A 27,332-nucleotide genomic window follows, 5' to 3' on the forward strand; every position below is an offset into this window, starting at 1 on the left:
TTTACAGGAGAATAAAGGCAGAGACCAGCCTTTATACTATCGGGTGTGGGAAATTTACTCTTTAAAGTATTCAACAATAAGTCATTGCTACAGGTAGACCCATTTACAGGAAAGAGAAGTAGGGGTCAAAGGGGTTAAGTAATCAAATAACTTGTTAGAGGTTACGCCGGATGGGAAAAAACTTCTGACATATAAAGCAGAAGTCCTATTGGTGTTCACTCCCACTGCTAAAAGCTAGAACAAGGAAATTGATTTTACCTATCAGACTTCTTGAAGAGTCTGAGGAAAGTTTAGGATGATGGAAACATCTACCTTAAAAAGGTAGCCTAACATGGGCCCTCCCTGGTGGTGCAGCAGGTTAAAGCACAGCACTAAGAAGCTGAAGTCACTTCAGCATGAGTTCTATCCCCACACTAGAGGTGACCCACATGTGATGCAGACCTTTCCTGAACCATACCTCTCCTGGCCCACCTACTGCCCCCCTCAGCAGTGTACTTTGTCAGTTGGCCTGTTCTGCTCCCCACTATGTTCTGGTAAATCCTCTCACCACCCCTGCACCTCTGGCCTGTACCCCAGTTCTGTATGCATAAATACATAAATCTTTCTTAAAAAAAAGGTAGCCTAATTCAATAAGAAAGCATCAGTAATAGTGCCATAACATAAGATATTCTTAACCAGCTAATTCTTTCCTAATGTAATTAACAATAACAAGCAATACTTACGTATGTGTGGTATGCACTAGATGCTATAAACATGTTGATTTAATTCTCATAATATACACTTAATTTTTCACCAAAACTCTATGAAGTAAGTGCTATTATAACCACCATTTGGTAGAAGGGAAATTATGGGGCAGATTGAGAAATTTACCAAGAGTTACAGCCAGCCATCTGTAAGTGGCAAATTTAGGGCTCCAATCCAGGTGGTCTGGCTTTACGCCTGTTATCTCAGCACTGGAGCCCTGCTTCCTACTCATATGTTTAACAAGTTCATGCCACCAGTAATTTCTGTGTACTTATTAGATCCTAAAATGTATTATGTCCTATGTAAATAAATCAGATAAATGTCATGAAAGAACACATGTAGAAAATATTACCTTATTCAGGACTTTACTAAAGATAAACATAAACAGATTGAAAAAAAATCATAATAATGAATTCGGTATATATGTAAATGTTTCATAATTCACAGATTATAGGGAAGTGATTGAACTTGAATCACAAGCTCTAGCTTCAAAATTTAGAGAAAAAAGAAATAGCTCTGTAGAAGCAGAACAAAAAGGAAGGCATCATCTCCCTAATATAACAAGAGCATAAAGGATTCTTGAATGGCAATCCATGGACTTCAGGACAAAAAAGCCAAATTGGTTTAATGATGTCTGTTCTTTTACTTTTACCTACAATATAAAATGCCCCTAATGACTTCTCTTAACATATATCATGGATAATTCATTTTTGTGCAGGGTTATACTGTAAGAAAGAACCACAGCAAGAAAAGTCACAGTATTTTTTTTTCCCTTACATACTTAAAGTCTGACCATGTCAGGTATTATGCCAATCACCTTACAAGCATTTATTCAATCTCAACAGCTACCTACCTCTAAGATAATGTTATGAATTCTAGATTACATATGACAAAACAGACAAAAGAAGGTCACACAATATATCAAATATATACTTGATGAAGCAAGGATTCAATCCAAACAGACTGACTCTGGTGTTCACACAACCTCACAGCTGGAAGCCTCATACAGGCCACTCTTTTTCTTTCTGTCTGCAGGATTTCATGTAATTATCCCCTTAAACTACACCACACCTCATCCTTTCTTCTTTTCCTACCTAAGCACATCACTGCTCTTTTAATTTATTCTCTGTCTACTCTACTAGCCTCCTTGCATTCCAGCATGAGTCTCCAGCACCAAAATGCATTAAAGGTTTCTAGTTAGCAAACTCCTGGTTAAAGAGGTCACTTGGAACTGAGGCTCAGATTTTTTTTTTTTTTTTAAAGGCACTGATTCCCATCAGTGAAACTTCTGGTTACTAAGCTTTTAGTTTTATGAAAGACAAAGATAGCCTATTTCTTTATTCTTTTCATTTCTTCCACAGCAGGTTCTTGGTTAATAAATTAGAGGAGATATTGCTGAATTTCAAACCTTGGGACAATACAAAAAGCTAGATGCCTGAAGATAATGCATATTAGTTAGACAGTTAGTTAGCACAGTGGTTCCAAGCTTAAGTATGCATTGGAATTACTAAGAAGGCTTATCAAAATGTAAACTTCACCCCTAGAGTTCCTTCATCAGTAGTTAAGGATAGATGAAAGCATCTGCATTTTTGACGAGATTCCAGAGTGCAGCTAGTCTAGCAACATTTATGAAAACTGGTGAATTATAACACTGATATCAAAGTATTCACATAATTTCATTTCTATTCAAAACTGACTTACCTTGGGAAGTTCCAGATATTGCACATTCTTAAACAAATTGAGGTCCACAGGTGCATCAGAAGTAGGAATACTTGGTTCAGCCTGACAGAGGGAAGAAAATGGCAAAATAAACAACTTACTATTATGCATTTTTATTTAAAAAATAGGTAATCAAAATCATTTCACATGTTGTATAATATCACATTATCATGTTAACATTTTATGCCATCTATGAACATTATATTCACATTCACAAACTGATATGTTTTGATTCGATAACAATTAATTTTGGAACACAGAGATGCAAAATGGTTCTCATGTCCAGGAAGATTTACCCTATAATGAAATCTACTAGCAACCCTGTTCCAGGTGGTGAAACTCAACTGAAACACACACACACACCAGCAGGATAACACTTACTTTTCTTAGTGTGTTAAACTTAGGAGCTACTAAATATTTCACCTGGAGGTTACCATTAAATTCCATCTTCTTAATGGGAATACTTAGTACAATTCATATGGAAAAAAAAAAGTTTCTGCTTTATAACCTGGAAATCTTGAAAACTCACTTGATTTAGAGGATTCTAAAAAGTTAAAATGAGACAATGATTTGTAAATCTACCTACGTATGGATAAACCTAACATTCATGTAACCATTTGGGGAAGAACATTTCTATTCGTTTACTTTTTCCTACATGTCTCTTCTAATTTTAAGCTTTTCACTCTTACTACTTCCTTTTATTTATTTTATTTTTTTTTAAAGATTTATTTATTCATATAGAACTGGGGTACAGGCCAGAGATGTGGAGGGTGAGAGGAGTCACCAGAGACAGAGTGGGGAGCAGAACAGGCAGATCGACAAAGTACACTGCTGAGGGGAGCAGTGGGCGGGTCAGGAGAGGTCTGCTGCGCCATGTGGACTCCTCCGGGGCAGGCAGGAATTGAACTCATTGCGGAAGTGGCTTAAGCTTCTCAGTGCAGTGCTTTAACCCGCTGCGCCACCAGGGAGGGCCCCTTTTATTTATTTTAAGTACACATTCAAGGCTTTTCCAAATAAAACCTCCGCAAAGTCTCATATTTTTTCATGCTCTCTAGACACTGCCTTCTCTTTCTTAATGTCTTATCTGCAATTTGCTTCTATTAAACTTCTAATTGCCAGATCCAATGAACTCCTTTCATTTATCCTCTTACTTGACCTCTCTGCAGCATTTCAGGTTGAAAAATTTACCCCTCTTGAAAAGCATACTTCCGCAATTGCTCTGCAACACACCAATTGGTTCTTCTTCACCATCCCTGTCGGTTCTGTGTTGGCTTCCTCCTAAATGTTAGCATTACATAAATCTCACCTGGGTCCTCTGTAAAAGTCTCAGCTCCTATGGCTAACAAATGCCTTACAGTCATCCCTAGGACATCATTTCTAAACTCGAGACTATATGTCCCAAGCTTCTACCAAGCTTGCATTCATTCTTAAACTGCCACAAACAGAGTAGTTTTTATTTTTATAAGTATCTGTTCCACTTTTTTTTTTTCCTACTTTGCTAAAAGTAAATCATCCATCAAGGTTATCAGGTCAAACATCTCAAAGCCTTACAAGCCCTGTCACTTTTATCCATCACTCTTTTTTCTAGTTCAAAGAAAAGAATCTGGTATAAGGCAGACAAGTATTTATAAGTAAATTATAAATCACTATTTTCCTTAATCAGTACATTTATTTGGGGGAATGACATGATATCAAATTGAGTCCTAAACACTGGATGGAACAATTTCTTGTTTTGTTTTGCATCAGTTCATGCCTTTGTTCTCTTTCTCTTGAACTACTCAAATAATTTCTTCCTTCTTTCTCTGCTGCAACCGCTGATTTTCCTCTGCACTATTTCCAGACTCACACAGGGGAAGAACCAGAGAAGTCAGAGGCCTCCTTACCTGTGAGTCTCCAAAGACGTTTTAAAAATATAATTCATATCCCTTGAGTCCTCTACTTCTTCAAAGACTATATAAGAATCATCTTTTTTCAAGATTTTACCCTGTCTCCTTTCTCAGTGGCTTCTTCTCATTGATTTCCTATTCCCTGCCTCCCATTCAGAAATGCTCTGCAATTTTCAGTTTTCTCTTTGCCTGAACTTCATGCTATTCCTCAATTCTGTTTGTCACCTGCAAAATTTCTGTTCCATAAATATTCTATTTCAAAAATATACTTCCTGTGTAAACTCCTCTATCAAGTTTTATTCTCACCTTCTTTCCAGAGACAGAAATGACAACTCCTCTTCTACCCTCATTCTCTGTGCAGAATCTGCTAGTCACCTTACTGTAAGTGGTGGTGCTTATTTATGTGTCTCTTATATTAAGCCCTAAGCTACTTTGGGTCCAACTTATTAACCATTGATATCTCTGTTAAAATCCCATAACTACTAACTGAAAAAAAGGAACTAAATTAGCAACTGGTAAAATAATCAAATCCTACCAGAGAAACAAATTCAAACTATATACCTCCTTATTTTGAAGATTCTCTGAGGGAGAAGGCAAAGGTTCGACTGAATTTCCAGGACATACAGCCATCTGACTCACTGCATCTTTATTTCTAAAAGAAAAGGCAGAGACAAACCATAATTATTTCTATCATTTTCAATCTTTTATAAATTCAAGAGTCAGAAAGATTATCAGAGAAATTCCATATCCCCAAAGATCAAGAATTACAACACTTATACATTTGTTTTCATTTAAAAGAACATAGAATTGAAAGGCTAATAAAAAGTATTAAGCTAAATCATATGATGAAAATGCTCACCTGATGAAAATTATTTTTACTTTAGAAGGGGCACATTTAATAATTGATGAAGCATTCTGATGACTTCTTCCATATAAAATTTGACCATTGATCTGTGAAAAATAAACATTTTCCATTGAGCCTGGAACTCTCATTTCATAAATTTTTATTACATCAATTATAGAAAAGCTCATTTATTCTCCCAGCATGAACTTGACTTTCATAGTAAATAAAGAAAAACTCAAGTTTATAGCAACTCCAAAACTATAGGCATGTAGTCTTGATGCCCATGAACTGCTGAAGAAGAAGTACCACTTGATGACGGTAGCAAAGTAGAGAGGAATCTTCTGGCAAGAATTGGGCTTCCAGTATGCTCTGAACAAAGCAAGGGAGCAGTGGAAGTACTTTGTGACCTGCAGAGATATCTTGAGAAATTGTCATAATTCCCTCATTAATTTTAAAAGTTCAACTCCTGAAATTTGGTTACTGGCAGATTTAACTTTGGCAGCAGAATGTGTTTGTTCAAAATAGAATATAAAGGAAACTGTCATACATCCAATCATTTTAGCCATCAATGAATGATACTCCCAGCCAAGAAAGAAATTCATTAGGAATGCAGAAGTGTATTAAGACAGTAGAAAGTTGTGGAGCTCAGCCTTCAGGAGGCAAAGATAAACAAAACCAGCAACTACAATTCCTAACACTATAAAGTATGACCTACAAATCGGTTTGGTAGACTGCATGAGTTACCGCTTTTGTAATTAGCCTTCATCTTGACCCTGTCTGCCACCCTCATCATTTACACCATTAGGAATTCAACTTCCAGAATGTCCAGTGAGTCCGTATCATTACTATGGTGTGATTGGTCATTTGGCTCTTCAAAAGCCAAATGCAGCACACAAATGTTTCTAATAAAAATGCAGCACACAAATGTTTTCGAAATGTGATTTTATTACTGTCTTGGGGCCAAAATTGTTTCTGGCACTACACAGTCGTGACCTTTTAATGGAAGTTAATGGGAACATGGACTCTACTCAGTAGAGATCTGGCTTAGAGTCAAATTTACTACAATCTATTATATTAGGCAAATGATAGTTTTCTTAGACATCATGAGGCCCAGACAGATTTTCTTGAAACTGATGGTTCCATTTCACCAGAATAAATTCAGAAATTTCCAGAAGAACTTACTTCTAGAAGCTCATCTGCAATCTGTAATCGACCGTCTTTTCCAGCTGCTCCATTAGGATCAATACCCACTATAAAGACACTCATCCTGGATCGGTCTTTGTTCCCAGCAAGGCTCAGGCCCAAGCCACTCCGACCTTTTTCCAGTTCAATCATATGCAGCTCGCCTGTTAGGGTTCCATAACGCTCTCTGATATTTTCTACACATAATAACAATTAAATAATTGGTACTGAGGGTTAATTCAGTCAAATAACTATGAAGGTTATTAAGTTTTATAGCAAAATGATATTATTAGTACCAAGAAGAATTCCTTGGTGACTAAGAAAAACTAGACTTTTGTTACTTTAACCATCTGAGCAGTAAGATTGGTTCTCTGAAATACCAACCTTTGAGAGATTTTTTTGTATTTTTTGTGTGCAGTATCTGAATAGTCAGTTCACCTGAGCTGATCAGGCCTAAGAGAAGTGATTAGCAAATGCTTAAAAAAAATTAATTGAATCAGAATGTTACTTTATCATTTGCATATACAAGAAAAGCCAGTATATGAAGCTTTTCTCCCATAGGATTATTCTCCTCTCATATCACATCACATTGGGCAATTTCTTTATAAATATAACCAAATTAAAAGAGATTTTCTTATCTCACTGAATCACCAGGCCAAGTTATTCAATGTACTTGGCCCAGCTTTCAGACACAAATCTAATAAGATGAGACCTTTCATATTTCCCACCTCAAATGTTCAAAAGGTAATGTTTATTCTTAATCTAAAGTTAAGAATACATGTAGGTGGCCCAGGTAATGGGTGCAGACAAACAATGAGGCAGAAGCCAGCCCTAACTGCCATTTTGGAGACTACCTGCCAGCTGAGTCCAATAAAGGACAAGACCTTTATAGACTAAAACCAAAAAAAAAAAAAAAAAAAAATTAAACACATGTCGTTTGCAGCAAGATGGATGGAGCTGGAAAAGATCATGCTTAGTGAAAGAAGCCTGAAAAAAAAAAAAAAAAAAAAAATTAAGTCATTAAGTTGTGGGGTGGTTTATTACAAAACAATAAATAAGTGAAACATTCTGTTCCATCTTTTCCTCAGAGTGCTTTCTATTCTTTTTGAAGACTTTACTAATGATCATTCAGAAAATGTTACTCTATGATTAATGTCATGCATTTTGTATTGTTCTTAACTATCTCACTTATAAACTGCCTGACTTCTAGAATCTAATAGCACAACTTTTTATTCTGTACTTCCTAAAAGTCAAAGTTATAACCTTCTTAAGATAAATAGATTTTAAAATGAAAATTTTCAAGTGCTAATGCATTTATAACTTTTAGAGAAATTTTTAATATCTCGCTGAAAAATAACATATTTCCTTAGGAAAAAAAAAAAAAAAAGCCCCAATGCTCCTGACAGCAGCTAGCAGCTGCCTTTGAATGCTTCTTGCACATCAGGCATTGTGGCTAGCCCTTCATACTTTATCTAATTTCAAGTTAGCAACCTGAGCTAAAAACTGCATTTTAAAAACAGGGATAATCACCAGTCTAAAACTTGGAGGTAATTAAATAAGTTGCCAAATGCACAAAGTTTTTACCTTGGCAGTTGCCAATCCTATACTGAAAATACCAGAAATTCAAGGCCTAACAACAACCAAAATGAATCTTCATTAACAATGAAGACTGAAGCCTGGAAGGGGGTGATATGTTTAAGACCACAAGGAGGCTGATTCAGTACTACTCTAAAGAATTGTCAGGCTCTCCTTAATTCTTACACAAATGGCAAAGTGGTATTTAACAGGAAAGCATATTTAAAGGAAAGGAAGGATATGATTTCATGCCTGAGAAACGTATGCCACATTCAGGCAAAACAAACAGTACAAAACTGCAGCATGTATAACTAAAGCTGACCCACACCTATTCATTTAGGGCATGAGACTTGAAAAAATGAAATGTATTTTAGTTCCTTTTATAACTGAATCTATCACAAAAATACACAACTTACTCCAGCTGTAACCAAACTCATCCTCTTTGTCGACATCTTCTGAGATTTCACTTACAGACGACTGTGCATGATGACTGTTCATTTCTGCAAATTCTGAGGGAGGGGGCAGAGGCACACTGCACAGTGGAGCCTTTCCTGGCTCTGATTCTGACTGACTGGGTACCTGTGCGAACAAAGAGAATGCAGTGGGTATGCACAATCATAGGGAGAAAACTGTAAGGGAAAATATGAGCATAATGTCAAAACCAGGCACTGACTTTATAATATCTGACACATAAAAAGCTTGTGATGTGTGTGTGTGTGTGTGTGTGTGTGTGTACAGTATGGTAATAGGATGATAGGATTCAGGTATGTTTAAATATACTAAACAAATCAGTATGTTCATAAGAAATTCCATTCATTGAAATCCAATAATTAAATCAGAATTATTTAATAAAAAGGCCTAAATGACTTATATACAGATTTTCCCTATGGGAAAAAAATTCAAAATTTTCAGACATGTATAAGGACTGGGAAAGATTTGGGGGGTCTAGAAAAGTCTCACAAGAAGCTAGAAAAAAATTAGCAGGAGTAAAAAGATCAAGACATTCAAAGCTTGTTACTGAGAATAAATATAAACAGTTTTTTATTGCTACCTGAATCCTCTTTCCAAAGGACTCTTTCTACCTATCCTTGAAAATTTGCATTCTACATGCAGGTTCATCTAAAAGGGGGGCCAGTTTGTTAGCACAAAGCACACATTCAGACCTATGGTTCTGAGGGACAATAATCATTCCCTTGACATGGCAGCTCACAGGTAAGTGAGAAAACATGGGAGAATAACTCATATACACCAAAGAGGGGCAGACTTGTTGTCATTTAAGGATACAGGTTGTTTAAAAAAATCTTCATATCATCAAGTTCTTATACATAGATCAAACAGAAAATACAAGAATTTGAGAAGTTCTTAAGTCGTTGAATTTGTGTTATTCACTTTGAAGATAATCTGAAGATATGAGAAGTGAACAATTTTATTCACAATCACACTGTGGTAGGTTTCTGTTTGCTTACTATAAATGTGCCTCCCATTATACCATGTTGTCTCCACCCAGTTTCCACATAAGAGTAGGGATAATCAGCTAAAGTTCCTACCCTGCTGTAAAGCTGCCCCTGTCACCTTGACTCTACGTTCTCTCTAGCCTTCTTTTACATTTTTTCTATACTGAAATTCCTCTGATAAACTTAATTTATATGTGTATACCTGAAAATATGGCATAAAAATGCTTCTTCTAGAAGAACACACTAAATAATAGACATGCAGACACAAAAGGATTGGTATCAAGAATAAAAATGCCTAACATACTTAATACAAAATATATCTAATATAAAATTATTTGGCAATAAATGCAAACTTTGATGATTCAGAAATGACTTCAAGATTCTAACCTAATCTTAGCTGTTCTAATAAATATGTTACTATTTTCTAGTAAAGCACAGAACTAATTGGTAAGTTTTATAGACGAAAGGTTTTCAAATTACGGAATCTGCAGTGTTAAACTTTTTGGTTTATGTACCATTGTCCAGTCAAAAATGCAAACAAGTGCTACAACTCCACATGCTGTGCCATAAAACTCTCAAATTAACAACGTATGTTAATGAAACAGAACCAATGATTTGATCAAATTGTTTCATTAAACTAAGGTGGGGAACACCTTAATTTAGAATTTCTCTTGTTACAATAAAAAAAAGTATCTGAAATAATTAAAATAGAAAGCATGAATTAAGACGAATGCATTTTAATAGTAACACAAATCTAATTTAAATATACTGTATGTTTTATTAAATTTCTAACAAATTTTATATATCTTATTGCACAGCATTATGAACTGTTATTTCCCTTAAAAAAAAAAATAGATAAACCCTGGGCCTTCCCTGGTGGTGCAGCGTGTTAAGCACAGCACTAAGAAGCTAAAACCACTTTAACATGGGTCTGACCCCTGCCCTGGAGGTGTTCCACATGGCAGCAGACCTCTCCTGACCTGCCCACTGCTGCCTTCAGCAGTGTACTTCATCAGTTGGCCTGTTCTGCTCACCACTCTATCTGTGGTGAAGCCTCTCACCATCCCTGCACCTCTGGCCTGTACCCCAGTTCTGTATGAATAAATAAATCTTTAAAAATAATAAACCCTGAATATATATATATATATATATTCAGGAGTCAGCTAAGGTACAATTTTCATGCAGTGAGTAAGCTAGAACGGTGGCCGGACGGACATAAGTGACTAAATGGAAACTAACACAACCTGCACTAGCCAAAGGGGCAAGTACTACCCTGAAATTCTCCTCCTCACTGGGATCATGAGTTTGACTTACTGTTTAATCTTCTTAAAGTTTATTAGTAAAAATTTAACAAAGATTGTGTAGCTTTACTGGGAAAAATATAAAGTGCACTTGAAATCACTCCATGCCATGTATGCACACATAAGATCCACACACAGCACACTACTGCACACCTTTTGCTAATGAAAATGTCACACTAACACAAACCTTAAATGGTGTAGGGGCAAAAGGGTTAGTTGGAGAACAATGGAAGAGAACTCTACTTGAATTCTGTAATTCCTACAGGAACAAAAAACATTCCTTTAGATACAGAATCCTTAACCATCCATATTACAGTAACATGAAATCCAGTGAATATCCATAAAATGCTTCCTGAAACTGTAGATAGTTTTCTTCCTTTTCATGGTCAAATAATAGCATATAAATTCTCCTAAATTTTTCTTAGAATTTTGAATGTGATTTCATCAGAATAGGAGATTATTCAAGTATAGATTTACAAGCACTGAATCAGTTATATATTCCTGTTTTAGGGACTCAAAAGAACACACTTCATGAATATTCAACAGATTCCTACACATATATAATTATTTGTAGAGTGATTTAACTCACAAAAAAAAATAAGGAACACTTTGTATAAGTCTGAGGACTTAAAGTAATATAAGGTTATAAAGAAATCATGTGTGAAAGCAATTCATACATTTAGCAATAAAAATATCAGAAAATTTACACACCAAAATACAGAAAAGGCACTGGGCTCACAATTTTCCCTTACTCTTCAGAAGAGCCATCTAATTTTAGCTATAAAAATGAAAATGCTCTGGCAAGATAACATGTTAAAGGAAGGATCTGCATGCCTGTTTCAAACACAGTTGTTTTTTTCTGCCCACATTTAGTAAACAGTGAACTGGGACAAAGGCACAGCAGTAACACATAACAAAACAGTTTTACAAAAGGCAATGTCAAGACAATGGGCATTATCCAACCTTGTCAGCCTTGTACGGTAGAGAGTCAGCAAATGGGTTAGTGCTGCTGAAGTTGAACTTAGAGTAAAGGTTGTGCGGCAAGGAAGGCAAAAGGGATTTCTAAAAGGAAACATAAGAGGTGCTGAGCCCAAAACAAAAGTATTATTAACTCAGTTTTAAGAACAAAGTACTTACTGATTTTAAATAACTATGTAAAACTTGATTCTGTTAGATCTAGTAATTGGTATCATAAAATTCTAAAACTAAACATTTACCTCTAGTGATAAGAATTTATACCTGAATCTAAATGTGACCACAAACTACATAACAAATGAGTTTGTTCAGGCCCTCCATAGTGGTGCAATGTGTAAGGGTTAAAGCACAGCACTGTGAAGCTAGAGGCAGCTGCTTCAGTGAGAGCTTGATCCCCACCCCAGAGGTGATCCACTTGGCACAGCAGAGTTCTCCTGAGCCCACCATTGCTCCCTTCAGCAGTGCACCCGGTCAATCTGCCTGCTCTGCTCCCCACTCTGGTGAATCCTCACACAACCCCTGCACCAGTTCTCTATGCATAAATAATAAATAAATGTAAAAAAAAAAAAAAGGGAGAAATGAATCTGTTCAAACTGATCACAAGCCTGAAAACTGTATTTTTCACCGAATGTTTTGAGTACTAGAGTACTATATGTATTTCAACAACTTTATATCTCAATATATGTTCCATGCATTATCAATAAACATGATTCAAAATAAAGTCATAAACTATTTATTTACATTTAAAAGTAAATACTTTTCATTTTTATAAATCAAGAATCTATCTGTTCAAAACTGCAAAGTATTTATCTACTAGCTCACTGGTAACATTCATCATTCTTTTAACTTGTTTTCCAGTAAGGAAAGTATTCACTTTGAATACATGTGAAGGTTCCTTCAGGTAACAGTTTTGTTTTTTCATAAGTATATCTGGTTTATTGAATTATATCAAAAGTAGTTTTTAACTTAAAAAATGATCCAGCGGCCCTCCCTGGTGGCGCAGCAGATTAAAGCACTGCACTGAGAAGCTAAAGCCACTTCCCCAGAGTTCGATTCCCACCTGCCCAGGAGGTGACCACATGGCGTGGCAGACCTCTCCTGACCCACCCGCTGCTCCCCTCAGCAGTGTACTTGGTAGATCTGCCTGTTCTGCTCCCCACTCTGTCTCTGGTGAAGCCTCTCTCCTGAGCCTCTGGCCTGTACCCCAGTTCTGTATGAACAAATAAATAAATCTTAAAAAAAAAAAAAAAAACCAACAAATTAAAAAAAAAAAAAAACACTGTACATTAGTGTTTTCTATTTCTGCCCATTTATTGTAGGGGGCAGAGATTTATTATTGGTGAATTTATGAGGCTTTGGATAATATCTGAAGTCCTTTCTTAGTGTATTTCTCATAGGTTTTGTAGCGTACTTTGAACAAAGACTGCTGGAGAGTTGGACTAAAGAAACGATAACTGCCAGATAAAATTAGTCATTTTCATAGTTAAAAAAGTAATTTCCTTAACACAATAAAGTCTCCTTTTCATACACACTATCTTTTCCTTTTATTGATTACAATTCTTCAGGAGTTGTAGGCATTTAAAATTTGGTTCCGATTGAATGTTTGTGTTATTTCTCTCTATAAAAAAGTCCTGGGACCCTCCCTGGTGGCACAGCAGGTTAAAGCACAGCACTGAGAACCTAAAGCCACTCAAGCATGAGTTCAATGTCCGCCCCAGAGGTGACCCACATTGTACGGCAGACCTTGCCTGACCCGCCTGCTGCTCCCCTCAGCAGTGTAGTTCGTCAGTCGGCCTGTTGTGCTCCCCACTCTGTCTCTGGTGAATTCTCTCACCACTTCTGTACCTCTGGCCTATACCACAGCTCTGTATGCATAAATAAAAAAAGTCCTACTGGCAAATACCAAGAAAAGGGAGAGGTTGTCATGTGACATTACCCTGTATGGGAGACCACTCTGGAAGGCCTCTTTCCTCACTCAGTGTGCCTGTACTAAAGTTTATGCTACATTACCCTTTCAATCTGCTCTTCCTGCAATGTTTTTCCTACAAAGGGAAGACAGGAAAAAGAAATAGGAAGAATGACATTTCTGTTAATTTCAATTTTCTTTCTGCTTCAATTTAAAATGTCAAATCTTGCTTTACAAAAGTGAAGATCAAAATGTCAAGAAATATGCCTATTTATTAAAGTGGAAGAAATCACTCAGCAGAGATTAAATACATGTCCTGGGCAAAATAACTCAGTGCTAAGGAAGGTGAAGAATATTTCTGATTCTTACACATGGAATATTTAGGTTTTCTGCTTCCATCATATGTAATAATATGAAACAATACTATAAATGAAATATTTATGAAACACTAGTTTTTCATTTTCCTTTACACTTTGTTCTTCTTTTTTAATTTGCAGCTCTTAAAGGGATTAGAATTTGGTCCGAATGGTAGTGTATGGGAGTGCAGCATGAGCATAGCAAATGAAGTGGTAGATCACCACATAGTGTTAAGGAAAGTTTTATAGAAAGTCTGTATTTCTCATTCTAAAAATCAGAGGAAATACTTTTTACAGTCTTAAGAGAAGATCAAAATAGAAATGCTATTAATTGAGAAGTACAGAGAAGACAAAGTATTCTCTGGTCCATATTAATTGGGCCTACCCTTTAATTGACAACATGATCAGAATAAATTCTTGAGAGCATCATACTGGTGTAATTATCAAGGCTAGTTCTGGAAGCTCTGAGTTTTTGAAGGCCTAAGAGCCAAAAGGACTAAATGACTTTTTAGTCTGCATTATGATTTTCTAGAACTCCTGTGATATCCACAAATAAAACATTTACTCTTAATAAACTATGTACTTATGACTTTTTTTTCCTATGTAGGTTACTGTGGACATGAATATTTCCATAGTTATGTAAAAAGACAACTAAGTCTATCTCATTTTCAATGCAAAATTAATTGTACTTTCCCAAAGCAAAATGTAACATGTAGACTAAGGAAAATATATTTTCTATAACCATCTTAGTTTTTTGGCTAAATTTCTGTAACAAAAATAAATAAATAAAACGATTAACAAAGTAAAGCATGTATACTTATTTAAGTTTTATGTGACATGAAAGCCGTCATAAGGAAATGGACACCTGAAATCAATGATATAAACCAGTGTTTTTACATAAGATTTGCTGAAGTGGAAAGCTAAACACTTGACAAAATATAGACAGTTGAAGAATAGGATTCTTTTTTTTAAAGATTTATTTATTTATGCATAAAGAACTCGGGTACAGACCAGAGGTGCAGGGGTGGTGAGAGGATTCACCAGAGACAGAGCGGGGTACAGAACAGGCAGATCGGTGAAGTACACTGCTGAGGGGAGCAGCGGGCGGGCCAGGAGAGGTCTACCACGCCATGTGGTCACCTCCGGGGCAGGCGGGAATCGAACTCATGCGGAAGCGGCTCTAGATTCTCAGTGCTGTGCTTCAACCCGCTGTGCCACCAGGGAGGGCCAGGATAGGATTCTTTAAGAAGCTTAAAACAAGCTTTCGCAGAACATGTCACTGTGGCATGTGGACTATTTTGAGTTAAGGTCAACTGAGGACTCAAGAAAACCTTTACCACTTCCCCTTCCACATAATATGAGAGCCCCTCTTCTCTCCTTGAAGACCCAGTCAGATCCCTAGTCCATTCCTTTGCTCAGGAGACATACCCTTAATTTTATCCTATGTGCCTTAAAATCTACATCTTTCCGGCCCTCCCTGGTGGCGCAGCGGGTTAAAGCACAACACTGAGAATCTAAAGCTGCTTCCCCATGAGTTCTCTGTCTCTGGTGAAGACTCTCACCGCCCCTGAGCCTCTGGCCTGTACCCCAGTTCTGTACTCTGTCTCTGGTGAAGACTCTCACCGCCCCTGAGCCTCTGGCCTGTACCCCAGTTCTGTATGCACAAATAAATAAATCTTAAAAAAAAAATCTACATCCTTCCAAATTTTCCACACACATTAATTAAACTTCTTTTCTCCCACTCACCTGTCTGATGTTAACTGAATTGATAGACCAGTCCGAGTAGAAGAGGTAAGGGGAAATTTTCTCTACACCTCCAAACTAAAGACATTGAACTGGGGGAAATCTAGCAAGATTTAGATTGTTCTCCATATCCCTCTATCTGTGGAAATGAGGATGTTTCTTTCCCACAGGTATGAGAGGAGAAACTCTTACATGAGTCTTATGAGCTGCTTCAGAGAAGAGAGAGGTCAAAGTCCCTTTAGGGCTCTCCATTTCTCAAATTATTTTTTCTTAAAATACTGTATATGCAAAGTGGCTTTCCTAAACCCTGTCAGTTAAAACTTTTCTAGTCATGTCATTGTAAGCAAGATTTATACAGTGGTAAATAAGTGCATTAAAATCTGGTATTGGGCAGTCCCTGGTGGCGGACAGTTTAGGGTGCAGCACTGTAAGCTAGCAGTAACTGCTTCAGTCAGAATTCGATCATTGGCCCCAGGGTGCTCCACATGGCACAGCAGACCTCTCTGGTCTTGCCAGTTGATCCTTCAGCAGTGTATTTCGTTGATCTGCCTGTCCTGCTCCCCACTCTGTCTCTAGTAAATCCTTCCACCATCCCTGCATCGCTGGGCCTGTACCCAAGTTCCGTATGCATAAATAAGTAAATAAATATTTTTTAAAAAGAAAAATGAAAATTCATAATAAAAAAAATCAGTCATAACTATGCCTCACACAGTAAAACAGCATTATTTTGTAGGTGTATGAGAAAATATATCCTGACTCATCAGAAAACATGACTGGCACTGCAAAGAATGTTGTAGTTTATTAAATGTAATATTGAAAACCTATTCAGGGGCCCTCCGATCCCCACACTCCCCGGAGTTGATCCACATGGCGCGGCAGATCTCTCCTAGCCTGCCCGCTGCTCCCCTCAGCATTGTACTTCGTAGATATGTCTGTTCTGCTCCCCACTCTGTCTCTGGTGAAGCCTCTCACCACACCACACCTCTGGCCTGTACTCCGGTTCTGTATGAATAAATAAATCTTAAAAAAAAAAAAGGAAGAAAACCTTATTCTGCAAATTACAGTATTGTCCTAGATGATATAAAATAAAGCAAAAAGTACTCCACTCACACACGCAAGAAGTTTTCTTTTAAACAGCCATTTATCACCATTATCATGACTATGTTTAAAGCAATAAATGAAAACAAAAGTAGAAAGATTTGCAGTTATATATAACAAACTGAATAGAATCTGAAAAGAATGCACTATGATGTAGCTTTGCTGTTTAGCATATTTTCTCATCTGCATGAGCAATTATTAGTTAACAATAAAAAAGTGAATGATTAAATGCTACTGATGTGATGGTAACTATTTACACTAAGAACTTGTAACTTCATTTCAGATAGTGAATCAAACCAGAGCACACCTATCTTGACAACAAAAGAAAGAACTAGTGGGTTGGACAAATCTGGTTTCTCTGTACTCCACTGACATTCTTTTACTGATCTCATTTACAGAACTAGTTGTTGCTATTTTCTTCCATTATTTTGAGTATCAATATAATCAAATCTTACTTTAAAAGCTAAAATATGTGTGCTATGCATAAAATTACTTTTTGTTTGTTTGTTTTAGTTGTTTTAACTGCCCTCAACCATGAAAACATTTTCCTTTTAAGGAAACCAACCCTATAAGCTGCTAACCAAGCACTACAAAGGGAATCAATATAACAGCGTCTCTTAAATTTAAAAGCACAATCAATGTCGGTTTCCGGAAATTTAAGAAACATCTTAAGTGTTATATAAATTTCATTAAATGTATAAGTTTCTGAAGAACTTTCCAAGGGATGTGGCCCAAATATAGTTAAGAACTGCTACATATGAAAATAGTGTTTTCCAACAAGACAAAAAAAACTAAATAGCTTTTAGTTTGTCATAAATTTTTCATCACTAGTGATATTAAGGCTATCAAATACACAAAGCACACTTAGTATATTTTATATAAAAATATGCATTAAATATAATTATACCTCCTAAAATATTTTTTCTTTTTATGGTTTTTGGAAGAGTTTATTTGAAATTTTGAAATTTTAAGAGAGTAAGAAAGTAAATAATTTATAGCTTAACAAACAAGTTAGAAAATCCTTATTTTTCCTTTTTTATTATATATATTTTTCCACATCATTCTTCATTTTGTACACTTTTTTTTTTAATCTCTGTTGCAATCCCCATAGATTTTCCACCACCACTTCACCCATGTTCCGTCACCATAGTCCCATGTGCTCTTCCACCCCAATTTTGATGCTGTTCCCCGTTCCTCCCCTCTAAAATGATCCAGTAATTCCACTCCTAGGTATCTACACAAAGGACACAAAAACACTAATTCAAAAGGACACCTGCACCCCTGTGTTTACTGCTGCCCTATTCATAATAGGAAAGATATGGAATCAACCCAAATATCCAAAAAATAGATGAATGGATCAAGAAGATGTGGTACATTAATAAATAAATAAATGAATGAATGAATGAAGGAATATTGCACAGCAATCAAAAAAGATAAACTCATGCCACTTGTGGCAACATGGATGGAGCTGGAAAGGGTCATGCTTAGTGAAATAAGACAGAAAGAAAAAGTAAAATACTGGGTGATTTCACTCATAGCAAGAGTTTAAGGGAGCAGGGAAATATACATATACACATAGTAATTGTAATAAAATAAAAATGAACATTAGTTAACAACTATAAACCAGAGACATTCTAAAATATTTCTTTAAGCCATTTACTTGTCATGACTAATGGTACTGTACAGTTTTCTGTACAGTAAGGACTGTATAAGATGAAGAGCTATACAGTGTTTATGGTTGGAAAACAGCAATCATGAAATCACTAGTACACAAGCAAGAGTTTAAATAAAATCTGCTGTGTGAAAATTTAATGTCCAATGGGATAGACAAGTATATTAAAGATTATTCAAAGGTGGTCATAGGATCACATAACCTTGGAATTCTAGCTAGAGACTGCATTTACAAAGGAAATATAAATAATCTCTTAGGCTTGATAGGGACTCCGGGAGAGATCAGTGAATACTAACCTAATTCCCCTTAGCCAATAAAATATTCTATGATTATAATAAACACTAGTAATTATCCATATATGGCTATCAAAGAATTATATACATCTGTGTATTTTTAACAGATTTCATGTACATATTGAACATAGTGATTTTCAGGATAACTGAGTTTTTAAAACTAAGCAAAACCAATTTTTATCAGTCTTCTGAGATTTAAAGACTCGGTATCTTTTTTCCATATAGACAACTTGGCCCTTGATAATTAGATTCCAAGTTGAACACTGGATACGCCTACCTTGCTCTTTTTGTTCGCTTACCCTTGGTCTGTTTATAATGCTCTGTACCATAAAGACTACGGGGTTGCCTGCTTTCCGAATGGCTTCCACAGCTTGTTCATGGCTTGCATCTCTGAGGTCCATTCCATCCACCTGCAATGGAAGGCCTCAGCTTAACATTTCAAGAAGCTATAGAACAACATAATAATTGTGAATCTGCAGTTTTGAGGACCCTGTGTGAGGTCCCTGGAAAATGTACTTCAGAATATAAAATAATTGAGTCCACTTATGAGGCTCTAGAAATGTAATCTGTTCATCAGATCTGTAATCCTTTACTTTAGACACAGATTTTTGCCTCCCATAACCAACTGAAATAACAATCAATTGGCATGAAGGCACTTCTTTAGTTTTCCATATTCTATTCAGTTTTCCCTTTAAATTAATAATTCAGCATCATTAAATAAATTATATGAGGGAACTATCTAGCAGTATTTTACTGAGATGAGTGTCACTATAAAAATTTTCCAACTTATTACAGAATGGTTTGAGACGTAGGTAGGTAATGCTCTGTGTATTGCTCTCCTTTTGGGTAAGTTGAAAATTAAAAACAAAATCATGATATTGACAAAATTCAGGGTTTTTATGGTAAGATTAGTTTTATAAAATAATTTTGACAGTAAAGATGACAGGAACTGAAAGCCAAGAAATGTGCTTGTTTGTTAATAATTCTCATAGAACAACTAGAAAATAAAAGTTATTTGTAACTTTATATTGACCACAGATTGCCAGGTTAGTTATGAATCAGAACGGAAAATAGTTTGAAAGTCCAAATGTTAATCCTGCCAGAAAACCAGAAGATGTTATTATTATGTCCAATTACAATATGGTATGTACAACAAAACTGCAAAATCTGTGAGGACACAATTCTGGAAAAGAACATTATTAGATCTCTGAACCTTTAAAGGAATGATATACATTTAACTGAAATATCACTAGGTTGATATATGGATGATAGAATATCTCTTTCAGTACATATTAAAAATTTCTCCTATTTTTTATAGAGTTTATTTCCATGTCTGTTACTTCTACATTAATGAGAAAATTAAACAACTTTACTCAAGTCCAAAGAATGTTAAACTTAACATGGAATCCTTTGCAGGTCTCTATTCATCTAATCTATGTTTTTAGAAATAGGGGTATGCTTTAAAATTTCCAGTATAATAGAATCCTAAGGCTTTCTTATTTACTAAAAAGGCCATAAGAGGTGTTAACCTATACCTTCAAATCACACAGTGTTATAAGTTAACACTATCTCAAAAAATAATACAGGAAAAAATGTCCCTGCACATAATACTCAACAAACCATTCCTAGAGGACATGCAGTATTTAACACTCACATCCACACACACACACACACACATACACACACAAATCCCAGTTTTTTTTTATCTGAAAGGAATGTTTTAGCTACTTTAAAACATTTAAACTTCTTGTGAAAACAACGATCAATTCTCTATAGAAATAATTCTAAATATTTCTTATTTTTCTACAAGGTCAAAGACATTTAATAGGGAAGTAAAATAAAGCAAATTGCATTATGCAAATCTAAAGTTAGATATGTTAGATTGTACTATAGAGTATTGTGCAAAGAGGCTAAATTATAATCTAATGATAGGTAAGGATATAAAAAAAAGAGAGAAATCTCATTATTTTTCTTATAAATAAACACAAGGAAAAATAACAGCTGTGGCCCTTGCTTTTTCTCAAGCCTCACTCTTTTTCCTTCTTTAATTCTCAGGGAAAATAAAATCAATATAAGAATAAATAAGTACCCATAATATTCATTTTAAAATTATGGTTGAAGTGCTATAATATTCCTCTGCAAAGTTAAGTTATTTTAATGTGCATGTCATATAGATTTAGAAAATGGAAAACAATTATTTATATAAAGTAAAATATAATGGACATTATAGTAATAAAACAATCAGTTTTCATTTGCAAGGTTTCTCAGTCTAATCTATGAATCCTGTCAACTCTAAAAGGGGTCAGATACCCTTTCTTTCACCCGCTTAACTAAAACTCTTCTCTGTCCTGGTCAAACAATTTATCACACTGCTCTGAAGTGACCTGATTGCTTGTCAAGTCTGCCCCACTTGACAGGCAGACATGGTGCCTTATTCACTGTGGGAAGCCTGGAGCCTGTTATAGCACAGGCTGCTCCAGGAATACTTGTGTAAATAAGAGTGACTTAAGAAATAAAAGTCTATTTAAACCATTAAATTTTGCTTTGAATTTAGGGTTTAGTGACATTTAGCTAAACACTTTTCTCTTGTTTATAACGAAGAACATGCAAGTATATAAACATACATGTGCACAAGGCATATGCATGTGCACGTGCACACACACACACACACACACACACAGAGTACTTAGTAATGAACGGGCACAGCACTGAGGAAGAAAATCTGAATTCTGATGATGGGATAAGTATTTATATGATAGTTATTCAGGGTCTTAGCATAAAAGATTTTACCAAAAACTTCATTTGGAAATATTCTCTCCAATAAGGTTTATCTAAAATGAAATAAGAATTTCTTGAAATTAAATCTAAGTAGAGAACTCAACCATGTTCTTTACATATGTTGTGCATTATATTTCAAAATAATTCAAATTTTCTCTCAGAAAAAAATTACTTTCACACAGATCAGTCTCTAATTCAGGATATATAATCTATCACCAAATAATGAAGGGAAAATTTATAAATGAAATGAGATAAATACAAAAGAAATGCTTTAACCATAAATGCTCTTATACAATTATATTGGGTTGAGTAACTAGTACAGTGACATCGATTCCCTTGGTAAAGAGAATGAAACAAGTGACGAATTTCAGCACAGAAAGTTTGCAGGAGGGTACCTCTACTATTCTATCTCCAGGTTTCAAAGTTCCATTTTTGCCAGCTGGACTATCTTCAAGAACATGTTTGATGAAAATGCCCCTCATCACTTCACCATTGCTTAGACGACTTCCCATCCCTCTTCCACCAACAATGCTGATGCCCAAAGACTTGCTTGGTTCTCGCCAAAGTTCAACCCTATAAAACATTTTTAAAAAGAAAAAAACTTTTAAGAAAATGTGGAGCAGAGCTTCATGATACTACATCTGGCAGTGATTTCTTGAATATGACATCAAAGACACAAACGTCTGAAATAGAAAAACTGAACTTTAATAAAATGTAAAAAGTTTACTCGTAAGAGGTACTATCCATAGAGCAGAATATCATCTTACAGAATGGGAAAAATATTTGAAAATCATGTATCAGTTAAGGAACTGGTACCTAGAATATTTTGTGAACCCCAAGAGCTCAGCAACAAAAAAATAAACAACTCAATTAAAAATGGGTAAGGGGGCTCTCAAATGGATTAAAGCACCACATTGTGAAGCTCTATGAAGCCACTGCAGCATGAGTTGGATCCCTGGCTAGGGAGCTGACCCACATGGCGTGGCAGACCTCTTCTGACTTGCTGCTGCTCCCCTCAGCAGTGTGCTTTATTGATCTGCCTGTTCTGCTCCCCACTCTGTCTCTGGTGAAACCTCTCACCCATCACACCTCTGGCCTGTACCCCAGTCCTGTAAACATATATAAATAAATCTTTAAAAAAAATGGGTAAAGGGATTAAATGAAGATTTCCTGAATGAAGATAGCCCAGAAGTACATGCAAAAATGTTCAACTTCACTATTAAAGATGTGCAAATCAAAATCACAATGAGCTAGCACCTTTTACCCATTAGGATGTTTACATTAAAAAAAAAAAAATCCTTAAGAGGAAGTAAAGGATGGTGAGGAGAAAAATGGAGAAAGTGCAGAGAAATTGGAATCCTTATATACTACTCTGGTGTCACGTAAAATGCTGCAAGTGCTATGAAAATTAGCATGGAAGTTTCTCAAATAATTAAAAGTAGAATTACCATTATAATCCTGCAATTTAATTTTCGGGTATACATCCCAAAGAATTCAAAGTGAAGTCTTGAAAATAAATGAGAACAGCGATGCTTATTAAAATATTCAAAACAGTAAAAACGCAGAAGAAACCTAAGTCCATGAACAGATGAATGTAGGAACAAAATGCTATATGTGTACAAAGAAATCTTATTTGGCCTCAAAAAAAAAAGGAAATTACACCCATTAAATATTTTACAACATAGATTGACTTTGAGAAACTAACGGTAGGTGAAGTCAGCAAAATGAAATACAGGACAAACACTCTATTTCTCCACTTAGATGATATACCTAGAGCAAGCAAATTCATAATAGGAGAACAGTAGTTGCTAGAAAGTATGAGAGAGTTTGAGGAATTACTATTTAATGGGTGTAATTTTAGTTCTGCCAGGCAAAAAAAGGTTCCAGAGTTGGAAGACAATGATGTTAGCAGTGAAAACATCTAAGGCTAATGATTAGCACACTTAATGATTTAAATCATTAAATCATAAATTTTTCATTTAATGGGTTATGTTACTATATAGGTTCATTTCTGCTATACATTTTGCTCAATTTATTAGTTTTACCAGTATTAAACAAATCATTTAAAATGAATTATGTGTTTTCATATAGTCTGACACATACAAAAGTAATTCTGAACCTAACTGATTATAAGTAAATACTGGACTTATATATACTTCAGGCTTGGGCATGGAAAAATTAACGTAAATGTACCATTTGCCAAGAGCTCTAATACTACAGACATTAAGTAACCAACAATTCAGCAATCCAAAATAGGTGGTAGCTACTAAGATTAGCAACCAAAAATCAAGAGAAGAACATTTCTGTACAAATTGTGTCAAAAACTTTCCTTTGTATAAATCTTCCTTCTAAGGCAGATCTGGCAGTTAACACAGAGGGCACAGTGAGGGCAGCTGACACAATCCTATTATTATTGTTCTGCTATTACTCATCTATAGCTTCTACTTTCCACTTTCACTCCAGCTACCACATCATCTTCTTGCTGTTCCCACCTTGGGCCCACCTTGGGTCTTGGCAGTTGTTACTTCTGCCTTATATGCACTTCCTTGACCCATGAAATAAACACACACATTTATATATATTAATTGTAAATAGTACTATAAGAGCTATGAATAAATTAAATGTGTCTTATGAAAAAGGTTGGAATATAAGAAGGTGGTCTGCAGGTGATAGCTGAGACACAGGAACAGCTCAGGGAACTCAAAGACAGAAATAACAAGCTGAGATCTCTTCATGAAACTGCAATCTGTTCTATGCAATAGAAGGAGATACTTGATGTTGTTAATTAAACAGGAGACAAAAGTACGAGCAACACATGTCATCAATGTTGAAATCTGAGATGCTCCCAGAGGGGAAGAAAGGCTGGAGTTAAGACTGCTGTGAAATCTGGAAATAAGGTATGTCTGGGAATCGAGAATAACACAGATGGAAGAGACAGAGAGCTGATTAGGTGGAAAAAGATGATGAGAAACATCCTTACCTTGGTCAGCAATTTTTTTCTTTATTGGAAATCTTAATCATAGAGACTATTTCTTTTGAAAGGATCTCACTATGATCTTGATCTTATGAAATTTGTGTGAATACTTTAATCAAAATCATTTTCTTCATTCTAGGAATTCTGTGAAAGATGAGGCCAAATGCTCTTTGTTTCTTAAAGCAGTTCCTCAGGTAAAATGGTAATGTCAGTAAATTTATCTACTGAATGTAAATAACTGTCCAGAATACATAGGTGGGATTCCTCAACCCTTGTCTGGCAAGTGGGGAAAGGAAATGAAAGAATAATAGAAAATGTCTTGTAGAATTCCTTGCAATTGGTTTCAGTTACTAGTAAGTCTTATGATTTCTTCAATACTAAAAAGATCAGCATTAATCACTTAAAACAAAACCCTTAAATTCTTACCTTGTGGTCAACATTTTACCCTGAGTAAGTTCCAAGTACTTTAATGTTCATAACATTCCCATCCCTATGAACTGGATAGTCTTGCTAGCTCCATTTTTATAAGAGGATCAGAAGCACTAAGAAGTTAGATACAGACAGCAGTGTTTTCAAATACATTCTCTAGGAAAAAAAAAACCTCCGTAATTCCCTAAAATACTAGAGAAGATAACAAAGACAAAGTTTATAAAATGACCAACATGTTAAGGAATAAAACTCATTAGTCATTGAACAGAACACAAATGACATTCCATAGAGGGGAAGGACCTACAAAAGGTAACTTTTAAGGAACATGCTCATTTCAGGATTAGTTTTGTGATAAGATGGCAGCCTTTCTTGGGGCCTGTACATGTGTTTCAAAGAATGGAATTCAGAAAAATAGAGGTTCAAAAAAAAACACAGATCTGAACTCCCGGCTGAATGAGATGTGAAACAAATTCAAGACCTATACTTAGTTATTTTAAAATTGTATGACTATATTGGGCCCTCCCTGGTGGTGCAGCGGGTTAAAGCACAGCACTGAGAATCTAAAGCCGCTTCTGCATGAGTTCTATCCCCGCCTGCCCCGGAGGAGTCCACATGGCGAGGCAGACCTCTCCTGACCCGCCCACTGCTCCCCTCAGCAGTGTACCTCGTCGATCTGCCTGTTCTGTTCCCCACTCTGTCTCTGGTGAAGCCTCTCACCGCCCCTGAGCCTCTGGCCTGTACCCCAGTTCTGTATGCACAAATAAATAAATCTTTAAAAAAAAAAAAATTGTATGACTATAACTTACTTCATCTCTCCTATATTTTCCACAACTGTGAAATGGAATTAATAAGAATGTATACCAGAGAGTTGCTTTGAGAATTAAATTGTGAATACACATAAAATGTAAAACAAAACTTTGTCACCTAATAAGAAAATAGTAATTTTCTTACTATCATTATAATTAGGATTATGATTAATAAGAAAAGGTGAGCAAGATATGTCAATTCAGATGACAAATCACCAGCTATATACCCCACTTACTCAATCCAATTATAACTACATTGTTTATGTAGAAAGGTTACAATCTGTATCCACAAATTTGACAAAAACATTAAAAAAAATAACCTTAAATATAATAACAAGGATATGTCTGGAAAAAGTAATTATTACATAATGGAACAGAAGTAAAAATTGCTGTGACCACCTTAAAAATACTTGACAACTTCTAATAAAGTAATTAACAAATTTACTTATGAATCAAAGTTCTACCTTTGGATACATACTCAGATATATAAGCATACAGAAGTCTCATACATATGTATAAATAAATAGCTATACTCACTGCACATAATTATATTTGCAAGTAAGTGCTAAATGTGCAAATATCAATTTGGCTATAAATTAACTGGGGTATATTCATATATTGAAGTAAATTGCAGCAGCTAAACTGACTGAACTAGATGTTAATTAAACTTAAGTGTCAACCTAATATGTCTCCAAACAAAAGAGGCTGCAAAATGATGTATAAATTATGATTTTATAAATTACAATCACACACACACACATATATTTGCTGCAGGGATGAAAGTCCCATCATATTTCAAATGTTATATATGTACCATGTTTATAACTCCTGCTCCTCATTTACTTAAATCTGTGGTTATTTTGGTACGCTTCCTCATCATTATTTATTAACTTTCTCCCAAAAGTACCTTAATTTTATAAACACCCAATTCTTTTTTATAAAGGAATTTTGTAACAAAAGCAGTGTTTAAAGCAGCCTTTTTGCTTAGTTATAAATGACAATGGCGATGATGAGTAAAAACCAGGCAATGTCTCACTAAGTATCCTCACTCTGCATCAGGCACTATGCTAAGTATTTCATATGTATTATTGATGGGAGTTCAGATGAGAAATTAGCGTTCAGTGGTTCAGTGAGTGGTGCCTTATATTTACTATGAGAAAAACTTTGGTAATTTCCCATTCAGCTTCTATACTATATTTTCTCCTCTAAGCTTTAGTCATTACCAAACTTTCAAAATAAAGTGTCTGAAATCTAGCGGGAATTAAGAAATTTCTTAGAAATTATCAAAGTTAGAATTGGCATGGTTCTTAGTAACTCCAACACCTTGCTTATTACACTGCCTTCTAAAAGCAATTTCTCCTTTCACAACACTACTAAAACTAATTAACTTATCTTTTTCCTTTCCTATTATACTGTTTCCAACAAAATTCAAATTTATCACTATGATTGCTAAATGCAAAATAACTTCATCTAATTTACTTCTGCCTCTATTTTCAAATAAGAAATTTGACATCTTATATTACGATTTTTTTCTGCCTCTATTTTCAAATAAGAAATTTGATATCTTACATTATATATATATATATATATATATATA

General features: G+C 35.3%; 1 protein-coding gene across 3 annotated transcripts in view; it reads right to left on the minus strand.

Moving 5' to 3' along the window:
* Positions 1–27,332, minus strand: part of MPDZ (multiple PDZ domain protein) — a 134,407-nt gene that overhangs the window by 21,563 nt on the left and 85,512 nt on the right. For 2 of the 3 annotated variants that reach the window (XM_012721488.1, XM_012721487.1), the window contains 9 exons: positions 21,922–22,099; positions 19,048–19,158; positions 11,669–11,767; positions 10,893–10,964; positions 8,367–8,529; positions 6,376–6,572; positions 5,209–5,300; positions 4,911–5,001; positions 2,446–2,526 (listed from right to left, as the gene is read on the minus strand). In XM_012721488.1, coding sequence (XP_012576942.1) covers positions 2,446–2,526; positions 4,911–5,001; positions 5,209–5,300; positions 6,376–6,572; positions 8,367–8,529; positions 10,893–10,964; positions 11,669–11,767; positions 19,048–19,158; positions 21,922–22,099 — 1,084 coding nt within the window. The remainder of the gene's footprint in view (positions 1–2,445; positions 2,527–4,910; positions 5,002–5,208; positions 5,301–6,375; positions 6,573–8,366; positions 8,530–10,892; positions 10,965–11,668; positions 11,768–19,047; positions 19,159–21,921; positions 22,100–27,332) is intronic. The other variant, XM_004677661.2, reaches the window with a different exon arrangement.

The sequence above is a fragment of the Condylura cristata genome, unplaced genomic scaffold (assembly GCF_000260355.1).
Source record: "Condylura cristata isolate star-nosed mole 26May11 unplaced genomic scaffold, ConCri1.0 scaffold00006, whole genome shotgun sequence".
In the NCBI taxonomy this organism is placed as follows: Eukaryota; Metazoa; Chordata; class Mammalia; order Eulipotyphla; family Talpidae; genus Condylura; species Condylura cristata.